Source organism: Phocoena sinus, chromosome 13 (assembly GCF_008692025.1).
Source record: "Phocoena sinus isolate mPhoSin1 chromosome 13, mPhoSin1.pri, whole genome shotgun sequence".
Taxonomy (NCBI): Eukaryota; Metazoa; Chordata; class Mammalia; order Artiodactyla; family Phocoenidae; genus Phocoena; species Phocoena sinus.
In genome coordinates this window covers 11,051,194-11,074,660 of record NC_045775.1, presented here as the reverse complement: position 1 = coordinate 11,074,660, position 23,467 = coordinate 11,051,194, and the positions used below count along the sequence as shown (strand labels likewise).

The window sequence follows — 23,467 nt, the reverse complement described above, 5'->3', positions numbered from 1 at the left end:
TCAGCAGACCTTCCTTCCAGTCCCTCACTTCCAGTCGGGACGCAGTGCCCCTTGGAGGCTCTCTGCAGCAGGTCGCGTTTACCCTCCCGCACTTGGATAAGGATCCTGCTTCCGTATAATGCCTTTTATCTGTCTTTCCAACTAGAGTTTAACATACTTAGGGCCAGGGGCCTGATCTGATTTTGTCTGTGTCGCCAGCACCCAGCCCGAGGCGGATGTACAGCACCTTCACTGGATGGATGTCAGTGAATAAACCCAAGCTCATCACAGTTTAATGTCCTTGTGCCTCTTCCTGCATCTCTTCTGATCACTACCAACTGGCATTGTCCCGATAGCACACATCTGGTCCTGAGGTTTTCGTGTCAAGTTCTTTAAAATGTTGCAATTTTAGTCTCGTGGGGCCATCTTACCGGAACAGGACACTGTGGTCCCTGAGAAATTGGAGCCTTCTGGTGCATTCTGGACCACAGGTTTCTAGGGACACGTTGAGAACATGTTATTTCATTGCATTTTTTTCAACATCTTTATTGGAGTGTAATTGCTTTACCATGTTGTGTTAGTTTCTGCTTTATAACAAAGTGAATCAGCTATATGTATACATATATCCCCATATCTCCTCCCTCTTGCGTCTCCCTCCCACCCTCCCTATCCCACCCCTCTAGGTGGTCACAAAGCACCGAGCTGATCTCCCTGTGCTATGCGCTGCTTCCCACTATCTATTTTACATTTGGTAGTGTGTATATGTCCATGCCACTTCTCCCCTGTATGTTGAGCAGAGTTGTTTAGTAATTTAGTAGCTATTTTCTGTTTGTCTGCAATGTGCTAGACATTGTATTAGGTGCTAGGGATACAGAGATTTAAAAAGCACAGTTTCTACCCGGAAGGATCACATTGTTTAGTCAGGGAAACGTACAGGTAACCAGCCGATTTTAACACAGTGTAATGCTTTCTTTGATACAGGTAAGCTTTAAAAGGAACACGTAGCAGGAGGAGATGATGTTAGGGACGGCATCTCAAAGGAGTGAACCCTGAGCTGATTCTGGAAGGGCAGACAAAGGCAGGCTTGAGAAAGAATGACAGTTTTTTCTCAGATACCTTAAGACTGGTTTTTATATCTTCTTAAAGGACTGTAAGAACTAGCCAGCCAGCCAGCCAACCAAGAGAAGATGTAAGAGACTGCGCGTGCCCTGCAAAGCCTAGCATGTTCCTATCTGGCCCTTCCCACCCCTGCTCCGTCTAAAGTGCTCACTAGTGGTTATACATAGGTCATAAGCCTTCCTACTTCTGCAACTCTGCTTTTGCTATTCTGTCTTTTTGAAATGTTGTCATTCATCCGTTCATTCCTTTATACCTTCAACAAGTGTGTTATGTATGAGCCACCATTCTGAGTTCTGGGAAGATAGTGACAGTCAGACCGTAAGCAAATAGAAACACAGCATGCCAGTTGTGAAGAAAAAATAACGCAGGGTAAGGAGAACGAGGACAAGTGAGGACGGAGGATGTGGCAGCTCTTACTCAGTAGTCAGGGAAGCCTCGGATAAGGCGATGTTTGTGCCGAGTCCTGAGGGAAGCACAGGAATGAGCCATGAGGATACACTGGGAGGAGAACATTTCAGGCAGAGGGACCAACAAGTGGAAAGGCTCTGCGGGCCTGCAGGGAGGTGAGTGTCTCAGGAGTGGGCTGAGAGCGGGAGAGAGGCGGGATACAGGCTTAGAGAGGTGGGGTGAGGTGAAGGGCAAATCATATAGGGCCTAGTAGGGCTTTGAAGCCTCGATTTTGTTCATGCTCTGTCAGAGCCTGTGACGAGGCAGACATGACCAAGTGGCATCTGTGTGACGCGCAGTGAAGGGGAAGCCATGTCTTGGTAACCACGGGATCTGAATTCCGACTTTTACTCTCCTCACTCTCATAATGAACCCAAACATACCACCCAGCCTCCCTGGGGCTTGGTCTTTCCATCCACATAATGGGGCGTAGGGAGGCCTGCTGAACTAAACACAAGTTCTAGTATCTTGTATTTCTCAGTCACATAAAGGAGTTCACAGTTTATTTAGGGGAAGAGATAGTAATGTAACTAATACTTGGCAGTCAGTGGTAGCTTCTGATTTTGTTTCATGTCATGGGTGCTGGGAGGCAGCCATCACGTAAGGAGTGGGGGCCACAGAACTTGTTTGGAAGCTGCATTTGCAAAGCAAATACTTACAAATTCAGTGAAAGCAGTGCTTTCCTAAAGATCCTTTTACCAATATGTATATGGGATTAAGAAAATGCCATCTCTTATAAAACATTAATCTTATGTGGAATGACTTGGAGGGAGCTGGTGGGAAATGGAGAGTGGGGGAGGTTTGCCATGTGTTGATTGGTGTGGTCGCTGGTGCTGTGTATTGATGCCTGTGCCTAGTTTTCAGAATACCCAGAGACGGACCGTGACTGATTTTAAGAAGTAATAGGACAGATAACAGTTTGTCCTAGGACTCTTTATCTGTTATTGTTGTTGTTGTTTTTAAATCAGCACAAAGCCCTTTTAAGGCTCTAGTACACGTCTGCTGGAGTAGTTGACAAGAGACTGAATTCCAGGGTCCAGAGCAGCACAAATCAGCAGGGCCTGAAAAGGCCCCAGAATGGCTCAGAGGTACGTGGTGCCTCCATCAAAACGGGTTAAGTTTAAACTTAAGTTTGCATTCTTGAGGCCAAGTGAACTTAACATATTAAATATTAGAGTCGGGGCTTCTCTGGTGGCGCAGTGGTTGAGAGTCCACCTGCCGATGCAGGGGACACGGGTTCGTGCCCCGGTCCGGGAAGATCCCACATGCCGCAGAGCGGCTGGGCCCATGGGCCGTGGCCGCTGAGCCTGCGCGTCCGGAGCCTGTGCTCCGCAATGGGAGAGGCCACAGCAGTGAGAGGCCCGCGTACCGCAAAAAAAAAAAAAAAAATATTAGAAAAATATAACCCTTACATACCTATCGCAGTGGCCGTCACATATAAGAGTTCAGTAAGCAGTTGGTGAGTAAATGAGTGAATACAACATTATTATAGAAAATTTGGAAAATTGAGAAGAACAGAATTGCTCATGATCCCAACACTTTAACATAATGGTCACCAGTAGAGAGAGAGAGAGAGAGAGAGAGAGAGAGAGAGTGTGTGTGTGTGTGTGTGTGTGTGTGTGTGTGTATTCAGCCACATGCACAAGTATAGTTCAGATTTTAATGTAAGCATGGTATAAATAGTTTTATGATTTCTGATTCCTAAAATTGAACATTTTATGATAACCATTTTCCAAATGGCTTATACTGTTTTTATAATTCTAATTTTAACGGCTGCATAATGTTTTATCTAGTAATTTGTCATAAGCTGGTTACCATATCATCAGGCAATTAGATTGCTTTTGAAGTTTTATTTTTGTGTTCTTATTCCAGTTAAAATCTTCATTCCTGTGCTGTTTTCTTCTTTTGAATTATTTCCTTATAGTAAACAATCAGAACTGGTTGTAGAATTGACTCCTCATTTTTTCACTGTAACCAGTAATCTATTTGACTTTTAGTTTCATCAAGACACCACCTGCTTTGGGGTATTAGCATTTAAAAAACTGTATTTGCTCATGTAATAGTGCAAGTGGTACCTCCCTATTTTTGTTTTATTCATGGAAGAAAAACCAGTCTGGCAAAAGTCCTATTCACTAAAGTTGTACGTATTAAAATTTTACTTTTGTTCTCTCTACCACATTAATATCTTTTAAATATGCCATGTGTAATAATGTAGGGTGATTTATCTCACGTTTGTTCAATTCCTGTTTTTCTTGTTTGTTTGTTTGTTAAAGCTATCTGTGGAAGCACGTAAAGAAATGACTGGAAAGGCTATTAAGACAGTCAAACATTTTATTGAGAAGCCAAGGAAAAGAAATTCAGAAGACATTCAAGAGGCTAGTGATTCTAAGATGACCTACGCAGATGCCTTGAATCATCTGGAGAAGTCACTGGCTCACCTGGAAACCCTCAACCACAGCTTCATCGTTTCTCTGAAGAATAGTGAGCAGGTAATGAAATTCACACTTCTGTGTGCTCACTCACTCAGATAATACCAGTGTATTCTTTCATTTATCCTTTAAAGCTATATTCGTAGTTTCGATAGGGTTTTCAATCTTGCAGATTTTTTTTTCAATAACCTTTTTTTTTATTGAGGTATAGTTAATTTACAATGTTGGGTTAGTTTCAGGTGTACAGCAAAGTGATTCAGTTTTATTTAGATATATATATATATATATATATATATATATATACACACACTCACACACGTGTGTGTGTGTGTGTGTGCATGTATCCTTTTTTCAGATTCTTTTCCATTATAGGTTATTATAGGACACTGAATATAGTTGCCTGTGCTATACAGTAGGTCCTTGTTATTGATCTGTTTTATACATAGTAGTGTGTATATGTTAAGCTTAAACTCCTAATTTATTCCCCCCACCTCCAAATCTTACAGATAATGGTCTTAAATCTTTATCCTTTAACCTCGTCATTATCTCTTGATTGTCAGTTCAGTTTTCGCTTCTTTAAAAAGGATTGTAGGCCACTTAACACAATTGATAACTTGGGGAGGAAGGACGTGAGGAGGTGAGAGGGGTGGGAGAAGGGGGGCCAGGATGGGTAGTGGTTGCTAAAGCTGAGAAATGATGAAGACTGAGGTTCTCAAGCTCTGCTTCTAGCTGGTAGATGTTTTGCTGTCCAATTGAATAGTGATATATTTTTTTCCCCCTAATCTTCAGAAAAATTCAGAAATAGCCATCCATGCCTGCTTCAACAGTTTCTTTTTTAAAAAAATTATTTGTACTCATCCTGTTTTTATGTTGCATTTTCCAGTGTAACTTCATTATTGATATGACTTTTTTGGCTAGTAAAGTTGTTCCTAGTTGGTTTCTTGTTGAGACCCTGATGGTGTCTCAGAAAGCACCCCATGAGAGTCAGGAGCCCCTGCCACGATGAGGTCTGGGGACCAGGGTGTTGGGACTACATGAGGAAACCCTCTGTAGCCTTTGGAGCTTTTCTTCTGTATTGTCACAGTCATGGAAATTTTAATATTCTTTTCCATAACTTAAAAGTTGACAAATCAGTAAGTAAATGATCTTCATCTAGGTGAAAACAGCGTTTAGGTATAAAAAAAAACTTCCATTTGCCCTTTACTGCTATGGTGAATGAACCTGTAAGTGGCCACTAACCTCCTCTTTTATTTTCTTAAACCTTACAAGTTTATTGAATTGTATTCTTGGTTTGTAAAAAATATTCCTGACCAGAAAGACCAGTCAGTGGAGAGGAGTCCAGATAATGAACAAATGGGAGACTTCAAAATATGTCTGAGACCCAGAAATGTAAGCCCCTCATGCAAAAGATAAGGGGAAGAATTCAAAAGTCTGCTAACACTTTTATTTCATTCTGTGCTTTACAGCGCCTGTTAGGCTATCTAATGAATAATATTAAATAATGGTATGAGCAAGATAGAAGCCTTTGCAGGGAGCAGATTGGCTTTACCAATCTTGATTTTATCCTGTTGATACTTACAGTTCTATAATCAATAATTATAAGAACTAGGGTAAAATTTGGATCTTCAGGTAAAAGTGATTTATACTTACTAGTATAAAACTTTTAAAATATGTATTCATTTTTCTAATCAAGTATTCTGTATTCATATCTGGAGAATTGTCATTACTCTCCTTGGAATAAGTATTGTCTTTCAGTGGCTAGAGTAGTGTATGTGGGGCCAAGGGGGTTATTAACAAAATCAGCCACTTGCTTCAGCTAGATTTAAAGGTACCAGATAGCTACTTGCAAATGTTAGACTGTGGATGGTCTGTAATAGGAGCCTCTTCTGATTCCTAAATTGAACATTATATGATTTTGTTAAGGCGCCTTTCAGAGCAAATGCTGGAAGTAACTTCAACTTCGTGTATTTGTCCCTTTTAAGTTCAGGCCTTGATTTTAACCTCTTTATATGTACTGCGTGCAAGACCATCTTATGTACTCAAGAAGGTTAGTGCAATTTCAATTACAGGCCATTGGGGCCTCAGTTTCCGCTTGTCTCAGTAGGGATACTAGTAACTGCCCTGCCTAACTCACAGTCTCTTTTTTTTTTAATAGAAAGTTTAGAAAACAATGGGGAGAATAGTGACATGAAATCTCATGTGCCCAACTCCCAGCTTCCACAATTATCAAAATGTGACCAATCTTATTTCACCCCTACCCCTACCTACCCTTACTACGCTCCTGTGGATCATTTTAAAGAAAAACCCAGTCAGCTTTTCATTTCATCCACAGATCCTTCCACATCTATTTCTAAAAGATATGTTTAAACTTAACCACTACAGCATTACCAGTAAAAAAGGTAATAGGAATTCTTCAATATCATCAAATTGCCAGTTAATGTTTAGATTTCCACATGGTTGTTTTGAAAGACAAAGCAGTTATACTGAGAATTACTTGTGAAAGTTGGAAAGTGTTATTAACATCAAGTGGCCATATTTGGTATGCTGAACAATGGTAGCTGGTGTCCTGTTAAGTTATCTGTTGTCATGTTAGTTTGTACAGTGTTACCAAAGAGGGGCAGGCAGTGTGGAGTGGGAGAGTGCAGTGGGGAAAGTAGAATCTCGGATTCTAATCCTAAGATCCATTAATGGCTGGTTGTGCGACTTTGGACACGTTACTTAACATCTTTGGTCTTCTATTTCCCTTTTGGTAAAGTGGAGCTAATTAAAAAACTCCTTGTGGGATAATGATAACCATTAAATCAGACGACATATGTACAATGCCTGGGTTTACATAGTTGATGCTTAATAGGTTATAACTATCATGTGGTTATAGCACAATAATAATAATAGAGAAATTTGCCCTTAATGAGCATTACTTTGTGCCTGACATTGTGCTAAAGGACTGATTTTTTTTTTTTTTTTTTTTTTTTGCGGTACGTGGCCCTCTCATTGCTGTGGCCTCTCCCGTTGCGGAACACAGGCTCCGGACGCGCAGGCTCAGCGGCCATGGCTCACGGCCCCAGCCGCTCCGCGGCATGTGGGATCCTCCCAGACTGGGGCACGAACCCACGTCCCCTGCATCGGCAGGCGGGCTCTCAGCCACTGTGCCACCAGGGAAGCCCAAGGACTGATTTTTATATTATTGAATGTTTATGACATCCTCTGTTCATAAGAAGTGATTGTCCTCATCCTCGTTTTATAGATGCTGGAAAGTTGAGATCACAATGGCTTACTAATTAAAGCGAGGATTGCACTCAAGCCTGGGTGGCCCTGGAGACCAAGCTCTTAACAACCCCTGCGTATTCCTCCATGTGGTGTTTGTGGTCATAGCGTATTTGGTTTGAGAGCTTCTAAGTATATTTCACTCTGTCCATGTAGACATGTAATTCCTAGTTGATATTTACATGTTGAATTCCCTATGTTTGCAGGAAACACTGCAGAAATATAGTTACCTCTATGATCTGTCTCGGTCAGAAAAAGGGAAAGTTCAGGATCAAGCCGTGGCCATGTGTTTAGACGGTCAGCCTCCAAGAATGATTCAACAGCTGCTAGAGGTGGCCGTTGGCCCTCTTGACATCTCACCTAAGGATATAGTACACGGTGCAATAACGAAAATCATCTCTGCGTTGAGGTAAGCTATAAAACAGTCATTGAGGAGAACCTGAGCTGATACTTTGCCAGTAATGTGCTTGTTTCACGGTTGTTAGAAAGGTAAAATACTATCATGTATGTAGGAGCATTTTATAAAGTATGATGTACTTCATAAAAAGTGAGAGATTATGATTAGACTTCTCAGTCTCATGTCTTAAAATATCTTGTGAATGGAGAACCATGGCAGTGTTCTGTCATTGGTCCTGTGTGTAACATGTCAAGAAGCTAGCTAACTTCTGGGTAGACCCTCTCTCGCACCCAGATAATTCTTGAAATAAGGGAAAGGCCAAAATGGCATGTGAAGCAGGTCGCTAAGTGTCAGACTGTCATGTGACTTCAGCGTGGATTTTCAGAGCTTGTCTCTTCTAATTCCCCTTCTTTGTAGCAGTGGGAAACCAGTTCCCAGAAGTTTCTTTTGAAGTACACAAGGCAAGGTTAATCATATACTGAAGAAGTTGGACATGTGTTAAGTATCTTAGGACATTATTTACCTGCAATTAATGGCATAAAACTGACAATTGAGAAATTCTAGCTTTCTGTCGATAGGCTGGTATCTTTGTAGGAATACATCCAAGGGGATTAGGAAAAAGGGAAAGTTGAGCTTAGAAAATAATGAGGCATCAAGTGCTTTCTGTGAATAATGCAATTAGCCTAAAAGATTTAGATGTGTTTAAATTATTCTTCTTTTAAGCAACTTTTTGATTAAATGCGTGTCAATTTTCAGCAGCTGAGCTGAAATCAAATGAGGCTTCGTCAGTTTAATTACCCAGCTTCATCCGGTTTTCACCTTAATGCTCTGAGGTATCTGGTAATTTTATATACAGGGAGAGAAATGAAATAGTGTAACACTTTTTAGAAATCGCAAATATGAAATGAATAAAGCTTTATTCTATTACGAGCTTATTATGTTTTGGTGGTGGTTGTGATTATAAGAGACACTTTCCTCTTTCAAATGATGGCAGATAATTGTTTACCATATTTTATACCTTTTTGATTCAGTTATCTTTTATTATTTCTTAAATCAAGGCTTAGATGAAGCTCACAAAAATAAAAATTTGAAAAATTACTGCTTTGAATATAATTTAGTTTATTTTTCAAAAATTGTACATTTTCATATAATTAAAATATGATATATTTTTACGTTTATAAAATTCTGACATAAATTATACTCCTTTCTTTTTCCCTGTGCCCAGTTCTACTACTGAAGATTTTGTTCTGATCTAATAAATGTTAGACTTAGTGTACAGGAGACATTCAATAAAAATGAGTTAAATCTTTCAGTAGTGGCGGGAAGGGGAACTTCAGTTCACCTACCTCTTTTTCAAAGGAAAACAAATTGCTGTTGACTATGTCCATAACATTTACGTTTTAGAAAGTTAGTGAAATTTAGTAGGCATAAAATGACAAAGGGACGAACATACAGCAGCAGTTGGTTTAAATCATATAACAAACTATTCAAAAACTCATCTAAAACTTCTCTTTCCTCTGTTACATTTTCAGAATTCAGTAGAGTTCCAGACATATGCATTTGTAGAATGGGCATAATAGGGCCTGTCTCATGGGCTGTTGAGATTATTAAATGTCAGGATGTATGTGAAGCACTTAGCAGTGCCTGCTACCTAGTAAGTACCATGTAAATATTAGTGTTTTGAAAAAAAGGCCAACTAGAGAATTTAGACTATCATATACTTAATGCTTAAAATAGCTCTTATTTTTAATGCCCATTGAGTATATCTTTGAATTTTTGGATGACAGAATGCAAGTAGATTTTCTTACTCTGTCTTTTTCCTTCTTTTTTCCCCCTTTTCCTCTACTCTCTTTGTAGGAAAACAAGCCTGTATTAGACTGTGAGCTCTTTAAGGGCAGAGGTTTCATCTCCACATCCTTAGCACACAGTATAGGACTTGGTACCCTTGTGGGCTGCATATACCACGATCGGCTATGAGCTGGCGGTATATGCTGTGCCGAGATCCAGCTGGATTCATCCGAGTGTAAGTGTCCACTTGTTTCTGAGGCTTGAGCCATCCTGTTCTGATTCCGTTCCTCTCTCTGTCTCTCCCTTCGCAGTGGAGGCAGTGCTGACCTCGGGGGGCCGGCGGACCCTCTCCGCGTCCTGGAAGGGGTTGTTGCAGCCGTCCACGCCAGTGTCGACAAAGGGTAAGGCTGGAGCAGTTTGTGGGTCTCACTGAATGGCGTTCCTCAGAGTCCTAGGATTACTTTTAATATCCATGTTTATGAAGCTTCCGTGACTAAGCATCTTTTCTAGGCAGTTCTGAAGGAAGAGCTGAGGAATTTCTGGAGATGCGTTTTCCCAGCTGTACTCTTAGCCCATCAGCTCCAACAGGACCCTCTCCTTCTCTCCTGGGCCTTGCTGGCCTCAGAGAGTGTGGTCTCTTCCCACCTCCTTCTGAGGGTGGCCAGGGAGAGGAACCTGCTCTGCTTCTTAGGAGAGCGGGGGTTTACATCTCCAGGAGGTTAACTGTACTGATTAAGTACGGAAACTCCTAGAGTGTATATGTTATTTTTTAAAACCTTTATATATGTTAAATCTGTGTTGTCTGAGGACTGAGAGTGTAGAGGCTTTCTAAGTCTAGGAATGTGTGTGTCTCCAAACCATTTTAAGAAAGAACCTTTCATTCAGGTGCACTGGTAGTAGTAGTAGGAATAACAACAACAGCAGAATGACAGTTATGTATTTCCCAGAGTTGACGAAGATCTTTCCTATGTCTGATATCCATGGCAGCCCTGTAAGGCCTCACCCCAATTTTCTTTGATACAATAATAATGAAGCGTATTTGAGAAACCCCCTCATAGTTCATTCAGTAAAATATTGTTTTTATTTGCATATCACCTTCCAGTTATTGTTCAGGTACAGATACATTTTTACACGATTTCGATCAAAATGTATGAACACTTCTCTCTTCTGTTTTAGTTACTTGCTATTGGAACTCTTTCCATTGATCTTTGTAGATTTAGTGGTTATGATTTTTGACGCCTGCATATGTGGTTGCCATTCTCAGATGAGGAGAGAAAGTCTGGGAGAGAGGAGTTGACTTGCCCAGAGTCAGAGGCCTAGGAAATAGAGCCAGGAGTCCAGTCTGTCCCTGCGTCATAATTTAGGGCTCAGATACCTTTATAGAATGTCTCCACGCATCGCTTTGGGCCCGCGGTTTGAGTGAAAGAACATAGGATAAGCCATATGACTGGGTCTGGCAAACATGGCCAGCAGGGCCCTCGACTTACTGTGCCTTTTACTTTGCACGTTTTCTCTAAACTCCCTCGCTTGTGGGTCTTTAAATGGTAAGGAAGCCACAGCTGTGGCTGACATGGGCTTCTTATTCTAAAAAGAAATGTCACCGTTCTGCACGTTTAGTGTGTGTCATGTTCCATGCTCGGTCACGAACAGCTAGTTCTGGGTAGGAGGAGCTCAGAGTCTTACAGGGGAGACCAGCTTGCCTGGGCTCCCAGTTACCATGCAATAGAGTGGTCAGCGCTGTGCAGAAAGCAAGGTGGAGGGAGTGGCTTATTTTGCCCGGGGAAGTTAGGGCACGATCCACACGGGGCGGCATTGGAGCTGGTCTGTGACATCTGAGTCTGCGAGAAGGAGGAGGTGTGGTCCAGGCAGAGACACTGCTTCAACAGGGCAGGTGCAGCAGATAGCAGGGTGGGCAGAGATGCTGCGTGGGAAACCCTCAGCCACTCTCTAGAGGGTCCATTGAGCGGCTGCTGTTCCAGTCACAGCCCATCAGTCAGTTCTCAGCTCACCGCTCCCCTGTGAGCTGTCGCACAGTGGCTGTCAGGTACCCAGACCTGGATCCGGGCCCACGTGATGAGAGGGACCTTCACAGGCACTGCTTTAAGCCCCTTCCAGTGGGGTCTCTCAGTCTCATCCCACTGGGAACATCTCAAAAAATTAGAAGGCAGTGTTTTTCTTAGTGAATTTCCAGCCAGATATACAGAAGAATCCAACTTGGGTCACTCGAATACAGACTTTTCTTAAGCTTCAGTTTCCAAAGAGGAAGACATTGGGGAATGGAGAATCAGAACAAGATCTTACTTTTCATCCCAGAGACACAGAATAACAAAGGCTCCTTAACAACAACAAAAAACTTAAGTGAACTTTTTATTTTTTGTTTAAAAAAGAAAAAGAGGAAGACAAAGTCATAACTTTTATTCCTGGCAAGTGTTCTGTGAATGTGGACAGTTAAACCTGACACCCTTGGCTTCAGTTCTCCTCCCTGAGAGTGTGTCCACCAGAGTCACAGGGGGGAGTCACTCTGTCTTTTCTAGGTAGTTCCCGGGGAGCGGGGTCTTCAGAGTGACATGGGGATTTAAACTCTTTTAAAGTAATCCTCCAGGATTGGCAGATACAAACTATTATATGTAAAATAGGTAAACAACAAGGTCCTACTGTATAGCACAGGGAACTATATTCAATACCCTGTGATAAATCGTAATGAAAAAGAATCTGAAAAACAACATATGACCGTATGTATAACTGAATCACTTTGCTGTACACCTGAAACCAACACAACATTGTAAATCAACTCTACTTCAATTAAAAAAATCAAATAAATAAAGATAGAGTAATGCTCTTGGGTCACTTGCTCGTTACTTGGTCTGACATGACTGACTAACCCTCTAGGAGGCCACGCCAGGCGTGTGTGCCCCTAACCCTCCCTTGGTCCCAGCCCTGTAATGTGAACACGCATTGCCCACTATGGCACCTGTTTAAACGGCAAATCATCTCTCTTCATATCCATTGTCAGCTGTCACAAACACACACGCGCGTGCGCACGCACACACACACGCACACACACACACACACACACACACACACAAATACGCATGTGCTCTTAGGTGAGGCATACACCGTCCCATAATATTCCTGGCAGAGAGATTAAAAAGTCAGAATTATGGTGTGTGTATTAATGGGTACCACCAAGAGTTCAGTTTTGTGTTTAATTTTTAGACAGTTTATGCCTTCATCAGCATGTCCTCCTTTGACTTTTTATATTGGTACAGATACCATCTACCTTTTAATTGCAGCTCCCGCCTCTCCCGTGAAAGCCCCCTTTCCCTTTTCTTCTATCTGTGCTAAGGGTAAACGACGTAAAACCACAGCACCCGGGCAGGTACTAGTGGAGCCAGCAGCCACCTGTCCAGGCAGACTTCCTTTTAAATTTAGCCACATTCTTGCTTCTAGATATCAGGGTTAAGTCTTCTAGGGATTTGAAATAGTGTCAAAAACCTTTTTTTTAAAAAATATCTTTATAGAGTATAATTGCTTTACAATGTTGTGTTACCTTCTGCTGTATAACAAAGTGAATCAGCTATACATAAACATATATTCCCATATCCCCTCTGTCTTGCGTCTCCCTCCCACCCTCCCTATCCCACCCCTCTAGGTGGTCACAAAGCACCAAGCTGATCTCCCTGTGCTATGCGGCTGCTTCCCACTAACTATCTATTTTATATTTGCTAGTGTGTATATGTCCATGCCACTGTCTTACTTTGTCCCAGCTTACCCTTCCCCCTCCCCGTGTCCTCAAGTCCATTCTCTACATCTGCATCTTTATTCCATTCCTGCCCCTAGGTCGATCAGAACCTTTTGGTTTTTTTTTTTAGATTCCATATATATGTGTTAGCATACAGTATTTGTTTTTCTTTTTCTGACTTACTTCACTCTGTATGACAGACTCTAAGTCCCTCCACCTCACTACAAATAACTGAAATTCATTTCTTTTCATGGCTGAGTAATATTCCATTTGTATATATGTGTCACATCTTCTTTATCCATTCATTTGTCGATGGACACCTAGGTTGCTTCCATGTCCTAGTTATTGTAAATACTGCTGCAATGAACATTTTGGTACATGATTCTTCTTGAATTATGGTTTTCTCAGGGTATATGCCCAGTAGTGGGATTGCTGGGTCATATGGTAGTTCTATTTTTAGTTTTTCAAGGAACCTCCATACTGTTCTCCATAGTGGCTGTATCAATTTACATTCCCACCAACAGGGCAGGAGGGTTCCCTCTTCTCCACACCCTCTCCAGTATTTGTTGTTTGTAGATTTTCTGATGATGCCAATTCTAACAGGTATGAGGTGATACCTCATTGTAGTTTTGGTTTGCATTTCTCTAATATTTAGTGATGATGAGCAGCTTTTCATGTGCCTCTTGGCCATCTGTATGTCTTCTTTAGAGAAATGTCTATTTAGGTCTTCTGCCCATTTCTGGATTGGGTTGTTTGTTGTTTTGATATTGAGCTGCATGAGCTGCTTGTACATTTTGGAGATTAATTCTTTGTCAGTTGCTTCATTTGCAAATATTTTCTCCCAATCTGAGGGTTGTCCTTTTGTCTTGTTTATGGTCTCCTTTGCTGTGCAAAAGCTTTTAAGTTTCACTGGGTCCCATTTGTTTTTATTTCCGTTTCGCTAGGAAGTGGGTCAAAAAGGATCTTGCTGTGGTTTGTCATAGAGTGTTCTGCCTATGTTTTCCTCTAAGAGTTTTATAGTGTCTGGCCTTATATTTAGGTATTTAATCCATTTTGAGTTTATTTTTGTGTATGGTGTTAGGGAATGTGCTAATTTCATTCTTTTACATGTAGCTGTCCAGTTTTCCCAGCACCACTTATTGAAGAGGCTGTCTTTTCTCCATTGTATATTCTTGCCTCCTTTATCAAAGATAAGGTGACCATAGGTGTGTGGGTTTATCTCTGGACTTTCTATCCTGTTCCATTGATCTATATTTCTGTTTTTGTGCCAGTACCATACTGTCTTGATTAATATAGCTTTGTAGTATAGTCTGAAGTCCAGGAGCCTGATTCCTCCAGCTCCATTTTTCTTTCTCAAGATTGCTTTGGTTATCTGGGGACTTTTGTGTTTCCATACAAATTTTGAAGTTGTTTTGTTCTAGTTCTGTGAAAAAAGCCATTGGTACTTTGATAGGGATTGCATTGAATCTGTTGATTGCTTTGGGTAGTATAGTCATTTTCACAATGTTGATTCTTCCAATCCAAGAACATGGTGTATCTCTCCATCTGTTTGTATCATCTTTAATTTCTTTCATCAGTGTCTTATAGTTTTCTGCTTACAGGTCTTTTGTCTCCTTAGGTAGGTTTATTCCTAGACATTTTATTCTTTTTGTTGCAGTGGTAAATGAGAGTGTTTCCTTAATTTCCATTCAGATTTTTCATCATTAGTGTATAGGAATGCAAGAGATTTCTGTGCATTAATTTTGTATCCTGCTACTCTACCAAATTCATTGATTAGCTCTAGTAGTTTTCTGGTAGCATCTTTAGGATTCTCTATGTACAGTATCATGTCATCTGCAAACAGTGACAGTTTTACTTCTTCTTTATTGATTTGGGTTCCTTTTATTTCTTTTTCTTCTCTGATTGCTGGGGCTAAACTTCAAAACTATGTTGAATAATAGTGGTGAGAGTGGACAACCTTGTCTTTTTCCTGATCTTAGAGGAAATGGTTTCAGTTTTTCACCATTGAGAACGATGTTGGCTGTGGGTTTGTCATACATGACCTTTATTATGTCGAGGTAGGTTCCCGCTATGCCTACTCTCTAAATTTAGAGTTTTATCATAAATGGGTGTTGACTTTTGTTGAAAGCTTTTTCTGCATCTACTGAGATGATCATATGGTTTTTCTCCTTCATATTGTTAATATGGTTTATCACATTGATTGATTTGTATATATTGAAGAATCCTTGCATTCCTGGGATAAACCCCACTTGATCATGGTGTATGATCCTTTTAATGTGCTGTTGGATTCTGTTTGCTAATGTTTTGTTGAGGGTTTTTACGTCTATGTTCATCGGTGATATCAGCCTGTAGTTTTCTTTCTTTGTGACATCCTTGTCTGGTTTCGGTATCAGGGTGATGGTGGCCTCGTGGAATGAGTTTTGGAGTGTTCCTCCCTCTTCTATATTTTGGAAGAGTTTGAGAAGGATAGGTGTTACCTCTTCTCTAAATGTTTGATAGAATTTGCCTGTGAAGCCATCTGGTCCTGGGCTTTTGGTTGTTGGAAGATTTTTAGTCACAGTCTCAATTTCAGTGCTTGTGATTGGTCTGTTTATATTTTCTATTTCTTCCCGGTTCAGTGTTGGAAAGTTGTGCTTTTCTAAGAATTTGTCCATTTCTTCCTGGTTGTCCATTTTATTGGCATATAGTTGCTTGTAGTAATCTCTCATGATCCTTTGTATTTCTGCAGTGTCAGTTGTTACTTCTCCTTTTTCATTTCTAATTCTATTGATTTTTTTCTTCTCCCTTTTTGTCTTGATGAGTCTGGCTAATGGGTTATCAATTTTGTGTATCTTCTCAAAGAACCAGATTTTAGTTTTATTGATCTTTGCTATTGTTTCCTTCATTTCTTTTCCATTTATTTTGATCTGATCTTTATGATTTCTTTCCTTCTGCTAACTTTGGGTTTTTTGTTCTTCTTTCTCTAATTGCTTTAGGTGTAAGGTTAGGTTGTTTATTTGAGATGCTTCTTGTCTCTTGAGGTAGGATTGTATTGCTATAAACTTCCCTCTTAGAACTACTTTTGCTGCATCCCATAGGTTTTGGGTTGTCATGTTTTCATTGTCATTTGTTTCTAAGTATGTTTTGATTTCCTCTTTGATTTGTTCGGTGATCTCTTGGTTATTTAGTAGTGCGTTGTTTAGCCTCCACGTGTTTGTATTTTTTACAGTTTTTTTTTCCTGTAATCGATATCTAGTCTCATAGTGTTGTGGTTGGAAAAGATACTTGATATGATTTCAATTTTCTTAAATTTACCAAGGCTTGATTTGTGACCCAAGATATGATCTATCCTGGAGAATGTTCCATGAGCACTAGAGAAGAAAGTGTATTCTCTTGTTTCGGGATGGAATGTCCTGTAAATATCAATTAAGTCCATCTTATTTAATGTATCATTTAAAGCTTTTGTTTCCTTATTTATTTTCATTTTGGTTCATCTGTCCATTGGTGAAATTGGGGTGTTAAAGTCCCCTACTACTATTGTGCTACTGTCGATTTCCCCTTTTATGGCTGTTAGCATTTGCCTTTTGTATTGAGGTGCCCCTGTGTTGGGTGCATAAATATTTACAATTGTTATATCTTCTTCTTGCATTGATCCCTTGATCATTATGTAGTGTCCTTCTTTGTCTCTTGTAATAGTCTTTATTTTAAAGTCTATTTTGTCTGATATGAGAATTGCTACTCCAGCTTTCTTTTGATTTCCATTTGTATGGAATATCTTTTTTCCATCTCCTCACTTTCAGTCTGTATGTGTCCCTAGGTCTGAAGTGGGTCTCTTGTAGGCAGCATATATATATGGCTATTGTTTTTGTATCCATTCAGCCTGTCTATGTCTTTTGGTTGGAGCATTTAATCCATTTACATTTAAGGTAATTATCAATATGTATGTTCCTATTACTATTTTCTTAATTGTTTTGGGTTTTTTGTAAAACATCTTTATTGTAGTATAATTGCATTACAATGGTGTGTTAGAGTCTGCTTTGTAACAAAGTGAATCAGCTATACATATACATATAACCCCTTATCTCCTCCCTCTTGTTTTTATAGGTCTTTTCCTTCTCTTGTGTTTCCTGCCTAGAGAAGTTCCTTTAGCATTTGTTGTAGAGCTGGTTTGGTGGTGCTGAAGTCTCTTAGCTTTTGCTTGTCTGTAAAGCTTTTGATTTCTCTGTCGAATCTGAATGAGATCCTTGCCTGGTAGAGTAATCTTGGTTGTAGGTTCTTCCCTTTCATCACTTTAAATACATCCTGTCACTCCCTTCTGGCTTGCAGAGTTTCTGCTGAAAGATCAGCTGTTAACCTTATGGGGATTCCCTTGTATATTATTTGTTGCTTTTCCCTTGCTGCTTTTAATATCTTTTCCTTGTATTTAATTTTTGATAGTTTGGTTAATATGTGTCTTGGTGTGTTTCTCCTTGCATTTATCCTGTGTGGGACTTCTCTGCGCTTCCTGGACTTGATTGACTATTTCCTTTCCCATGTTAGGGAAGTTTTCAATTATAATCTCTTCACATATTTTCTCAGAACTTTCTTTTTCTCTTCTTCTGGGATCCCTATAATTCGAATGTTGGTGTGTTTAATGTTCTCCCAGAGGTCTCTGAGACTGTCCTCAACTCTTTTCATTCTTTTTTCTTTATTCTGCTCTGCAGCAGTTATTTCCACTATTTTATCTTCCAGGTCACTTATCCCTTTTTCTGCCTCAGTTATTCTGCTACTGATTCCTTCTAGAGAATTTTTGATTTCATTTATTGTGTTGTTCATCATTGTTTGTTTGCTCTTTAGTTCTTCTAGGTCCTTGTTAAACATTTCTTTTATTTTCTACATTCTATTTCCAAGATTTTGGATCATCTTTACTATCATTACTCTGAATTCTTTTTCAGGTAGACTGCCTATTTCCTCTTCATTTGTTTGGTCTGGTGGGTTTTTACCTTGCTCCTTCATCTGCTGCATATTTCTCTGTCTTCTCATTTTGTTTAACTTACTGTGTTTGGGGTCTCCTTTCTGCAGGCTGCAGGTTCATAGTTTCCATTGGTTTTGGTGTCTGCCCCCAGTGGGTGAGGTTGGTTCAGTGGCTTGTGTAGGCTTCCTGGTGGAGGGGACTGGTGCCTGTGTTCTGTTGGGTGGGGCTCGATCTTGTCTTTCTGGTGGGCAGGACCGCATCCGGTGGTGTGTTTTGGGGTGTCTGTAGCCTTATTATGATTTTAGGCAGCCTCTCTGCTAATGGGTGGGGTTGTGTTCCTGTCTTGCTAGTTGTTTGGCATAGGGTGTCCAGCACTGGAATTTGCTGGCCGTTGAGTGGAGCTGGGTCTTAGTGTTGAGACAGAGATCTCTGGGAGAGCTCTCGCCGATTGATATTACGTGGGGCCGGGTGGTCTCTGGTGGTCCAGTGTCCTGAATTTGGCTCTCCCACCTCAGAGGCTGACGCCTGACACCCGGCCGGAGCACCAAGACCCTGCCAGCCACCTGGCAAAATTTCCCCCATGGATCACGAGCTTCGTATATACCACATGTCTTCTAATACAGCTGCTCGACTGGTCTTTTTCCACGTCTAGATCAGCATCCTGCTTCTTCAGAAAACTGTGCTGCACTCAGACTCCAGAGCTCATTCACATGGTTCTCTCCCCGCCCTCCTCTGGCTCCGCCGAACCTGGGCCGAAGCTGCTCTTTCCTGGTGGGCCCGGGAGCCAGTAGGCCTTCTGAGAGTGCCCTCAGGGTGGCGTGTCTACTCTGACATGTTGGCTTCCAAATGGAAAAACCATTTTTTTGTGTGTATAAAGGTGGCCTTCGAGGTCCAGGTTTCAGGGAACTGGCCCGCGGTCCCCAGGATGGTCGCGGCTTTGGCCGGTGGGGCCCCTCCAGAGCCGGCAGCCTCAGTGAGGCCGCCCTCCCTTGGGGCTCCAGGGCAGCTCCGTGGCAGTGGAGGGGAGAGACCCCGAGCCAGGAGTTCCAGCTCTGCCGAAACGCGGGCTCCATTTTGTCAAAAACCTTTAAAAAATAAAAAAAATTATCTTTTTGAAGTATAATTAATTTACAATGTTGTGTTTCTGGTGTACAGCAAAGTGATTCAGTTTTATATATATATATATATATATATATATATATATATATATATATATTCTTTTTCATATTCTTTTCCATTATGGTTTATTACAGGATATTAGATATAGTTCCCTGTGCTATACAGTAGGACCTTGTTTTTATCCATTCTATATATAATTGTTTGCATCTGCTAATCCCAAACTCCCCATCCATCCCTCCCCCACCCCACTCCCACGTGGGAACCACTAGTCTGTCCTCTGTGTCTGTGAGTCTGTTTCTGACAAAAACCTTTTATAACATCTACAATTAAAGATGAGAGTACGATCATTATTCAGAGGCTTGTGCCTATTAAATTTATTATATGAGCGTGTATGTTTTCTCCCATTACATATGTACCTCAGGGATATTGAGAGTGTGGTTCCAGACCACCACAATAAAGTGAATATCACAATAAAGCAAGTCACACAAATTTTTTTGGTTTTTCAGTGTATATAAAAGTTATGTTTATACTGTACTGTTGTCTATTAATTGTACAGAAAAAGCATTGTGTCTAAAAAAAATTCTGCATACCTTAATTAAAAAATACTTTATTGCTAAAAAATGCCAGAACAATTACAGTAGGAAAATCAAAGATCACTGATCACAGATTACCATAACAAATATAATAATAATGAAAAAGTTTCAAATATTGTGAGAATTACCAAAATGTGATACAGAGACATGAATTGAGCAAATGCTTTTGGAAAAATGGCATCAGTAGACTTGCTCAATGCAGGGTGGCCACCAATTTGTTAAAAAAAAGACAGTGTCTAAAGTGCGATAAAGTGAAGTGTGATAAGGTGAGGTGTGCCTGTATTTATGTATATCTGTAACATCATATTTTGAGAGTATATTTTAAATTTCTAGTTTGTGTTAAGGATTAGTTTATTAGTTTGCCTAGGGAAAAAATGTTTCCAAAAATTCAACAGCTAAAATTATAATGTTCTAAAATAATATACCCACTAAACCAGGAACTAAGAAAATACCTTGATGCGGTTTAAAACCAAAAATCTAATGAACATCCATTACTTATTCTTATTTAACAACTCACTCAGTCCTCAGAACCACCCTATCATATTACTATTATTGTCATCTCCATTTTACAGATGAGGAAATGAAGGTCAGACAGGTTTTGTAGATTGTCTGGGGTCGCCCAGATAAAGACATGTTGTGAATTTCTCTTACCGTATCTCATCTTTTTCTGACATTGAAGAGTCTGCAATGGACTGTTAAGGCAGCGCTTCTCAAACATCCTTCTGCTTAGGAATTGCCCAGGGATCTTATTAAAATACAGATTTTACTTGGGTAGGTGTAGGTAGCACCTGAGATTGTGCGTTTCCAACCAGCTCCCAAGTGCCACTTAGTCCATAGACTGAACTTTGCAAGGTCTTAAGGCATTACTTTCCTCCATTTTCTCACCGCTTGCACCTCCTTCTTTCTGCCTTGGCCTCATTTCCTCTTCTACTCCCTGCCTTCATATACCTTTAAAAAATTTCCTAACAGAAAAGACCCACAAGTGTGAACCAGTATATTAGTGATTCTCAAAAGGATGTACAGAAGTAAATCCACTCAGAGAACAGATAATTCATGAGGAATTCCTCTGTGCACCACTCAAAGAGGGAGAAAGACTTCCTTCAGAACTGTTGCGTGTTTTAGGAGTCTTTGTTTGTTTGAATTGCTGCTTGATCCCAGTAGCAGCTTCAGCTGTCTTAAAGCTTCCTGTATATTGAACAGTGTCAGATCGTTCAGGCTTCATTGAGCTCTTTGGAGGTACCTAGGGACTTCACATTATTTTTAAAGCACACAAAAGACCCCGCCCCCCCCCCCCCAAAAAAAAAGGAAAAGGTAAAGAAAGCCCACTAGAGCAAATTGAATCCAGTTTCTTCTTACTCTTCCCGCTCTGTGAGGCAAAGTGAATCATCAGATGATCTCCAAGTACCCCCAGTGCATGAGCCCTCTGTTCTGTGATATGAACCCTGCTGAAAGCCATGGTCGCCGACCAGGAGGGTGGATCCACTCTACCACTGCAGTGTTCCTTGGGGCCACCTAAGGCGATATTTATTACTTCACAGCTGCCGTTTCTGCCGCATTACAGTGAGATGTGTCCATGTTTCTATTGATGAATGAACCTCAAGAAGATTTTCTGATTGGCGTACATTTGAGAGCAGCCACAAAGACGTTGTTAGTATTTATTTACCAAAAGTTACGATTTGAGATTGGAATTCTGCACACACCAAAATTATTGCCTTTGTAGGAATTTATCTTTTAATATAACTTGATTATGATAATTATTTGAAAAAAAATCACACTTTTTATACTACTGCAATGCCATTAACACGTTATGCATTCATTTGTTTTCAGTTCCCTTTTACTCTTTGTCAGGTGCCCCAGTTGTTTCACGGGAGCTGATGAATAGAAGACGTTGTCCTGGGAAATGTCTGCTCCACCCCGTTCCATGTGTAGTGAGGAAAGTGTGCGCAGTGTGTGGATCGGTTCCTTAACTGAGTTCAGGGACCTACCCAGAATATGAGCACTTACTTCTCTCACTGTTCGCTCATTCACGTTTACTTGCTCTCCGCCCTGGGCCCGCCCACCTGCCTGTCCTTCTCTCTCCATCTAGCCTAGCATGATACAGATCAGTTTGCAAACTCATTTCCTACTGAGGCCAGGCAGGTAATGGAAGTGAGCAAGGTGGACGGGGCTTAAGGGAAGGTAGGAAGTTTGGAGGCAGAGGGGTACTTGAGAGCTCAGGAGGCCTTATCTAAGGGAAGCAGCTGCCAGTGAGTCCTTATCTTCCAGCATTTAAAGGGAAGCTACGTTGTTAAGAGAGTGGATCCTAAGAGATCTCATCACATGAAAAAAAATATTTTTCTTTTTCCTTTTTGTATCTATATGAGATGATGGATTTTCACTAAACTTACTATGGTAATCTTCACAATATATGTAAGTCAAATCATTATGCTGTACACCTTAAACTTAGACAGTGCTGTATGTCAATTATATCTCAATAAAGCGGGAGAAAAAAAGAAGAGCTGGTAAATCTTCAGTGTGTAAAATTTCTAAATTTTGAAACATTGGTATATACTGTGTAAGCCAGTACAAAACGCTGGCTGCTGGTTTATAACTTCAATCTAGAAGGTTGGACAGAGTGACCTTCTGTTCCCTTCAGGCATTCCAGTTCTATGACATTTATATTTAGAAGAAATCACAGAGGTCTATGTTTGTCTTGTCTGAATGCAGTCTTTCCTTCTCCCATTCTCAAATAAGAACAATTTTATTTTGTGTAGTGCATCATGATATATAAAGTGCTTTTCATATTTACTGTCTCTTTTAATAGACCATAATCGTTTAAGTTCAAGGTTGGGGTATCTTCATACGTTTATGCCACGCAGAATCTGCAAACTCTTATACAAAGGATCAGCGTATTAATATTCTCAGAATCTGTCTTTTTTCTTTGATTCAATAATTGCCTTTGTTTAGTTGGCATTTCTTTTCCGTTCCTTTGTAGTTTTGTGCATATCCTCTTATACTACCTTACTTACCTAGTAGAACATCATATTCTCAAATTAATCATTCGGTGAACCTAGTTTTGTTGTCATTGTTGCTGCTCTTGTTCTTTTCTGTTAATAGAACTACTCGTGTATTTCAGAAGACTCCTTATCTTTTGGGCCAAAACTGATTGTGTGAATGTGTGTGTGTTTCCTTTAGTAGTTAATTTTTTTTTAAAAAAAGTGTACTGAATTACCCTGTGTAGTACAATAACCTCCCCCCACCACGGAAATCCTCATTATAGGGAAAGAGGTAGAAGCAAATGTCTGTGTATTTGCAATGAAACTGAGATATTTTTCTCTATTACCTATTTCACATCTTTTTAAAATCATTTGTATATCTCTTTTATAATAAGGTAAAAACGTTTTGAAATCATGTTCTCTTTTTATTCCTAAGCTCATTAAACCCTCTCCTTGCCTCCATAAAATGCTATAAAAATGGAATCATTTTCCTTCCCATTCTGTTTTGTTTTTCTTTTTTACATTGTAAAAGTCGTAATTGGGGGCTTCCCTGGTGGCGCAGTGGTTAAGAATCCACCTGCCAATTCAGGAGACACAGGCTCAAGCCCTGGTCTGGGAAGATCCCACATGCTGTGGAGCAACTAAGCCCATGCGCCACAACTACTGAGCCTGCGTGCCACAG

General features: G+C 40.4%; 1 protein-coding gene across 2 annotated transcripts in view; it reads left to right on the top strand.

Annotated features, from left to right (window-relative positions):
- Nucleotides 1-23,467, top strand: part of NBAS (NBAS subunit of NRZ tethering complex) — a 365,227-nt gene that overhangs the window by 288,764 nt on the left and 52,996 nt on the right. For both annotated transcript variants that reach the window (XM_032652473.1, XM_032652472.1), the window contains 3 exons: nt 3,819-4,034; nt 7,445-7,647; nt 9,735-9,824. In XM_032652473.1, coding sequence (XP_032508364.1) covers nt 3,819-4,034; nt 7,445-7,647; nt 9,735-9,824 — 509 coding nt within the window. The remainder of the gene's footprint in view (nt 1-3,818; nt 4,035-7,444; nt 7,648-9,734; nt 9,825-23,467) is intronic.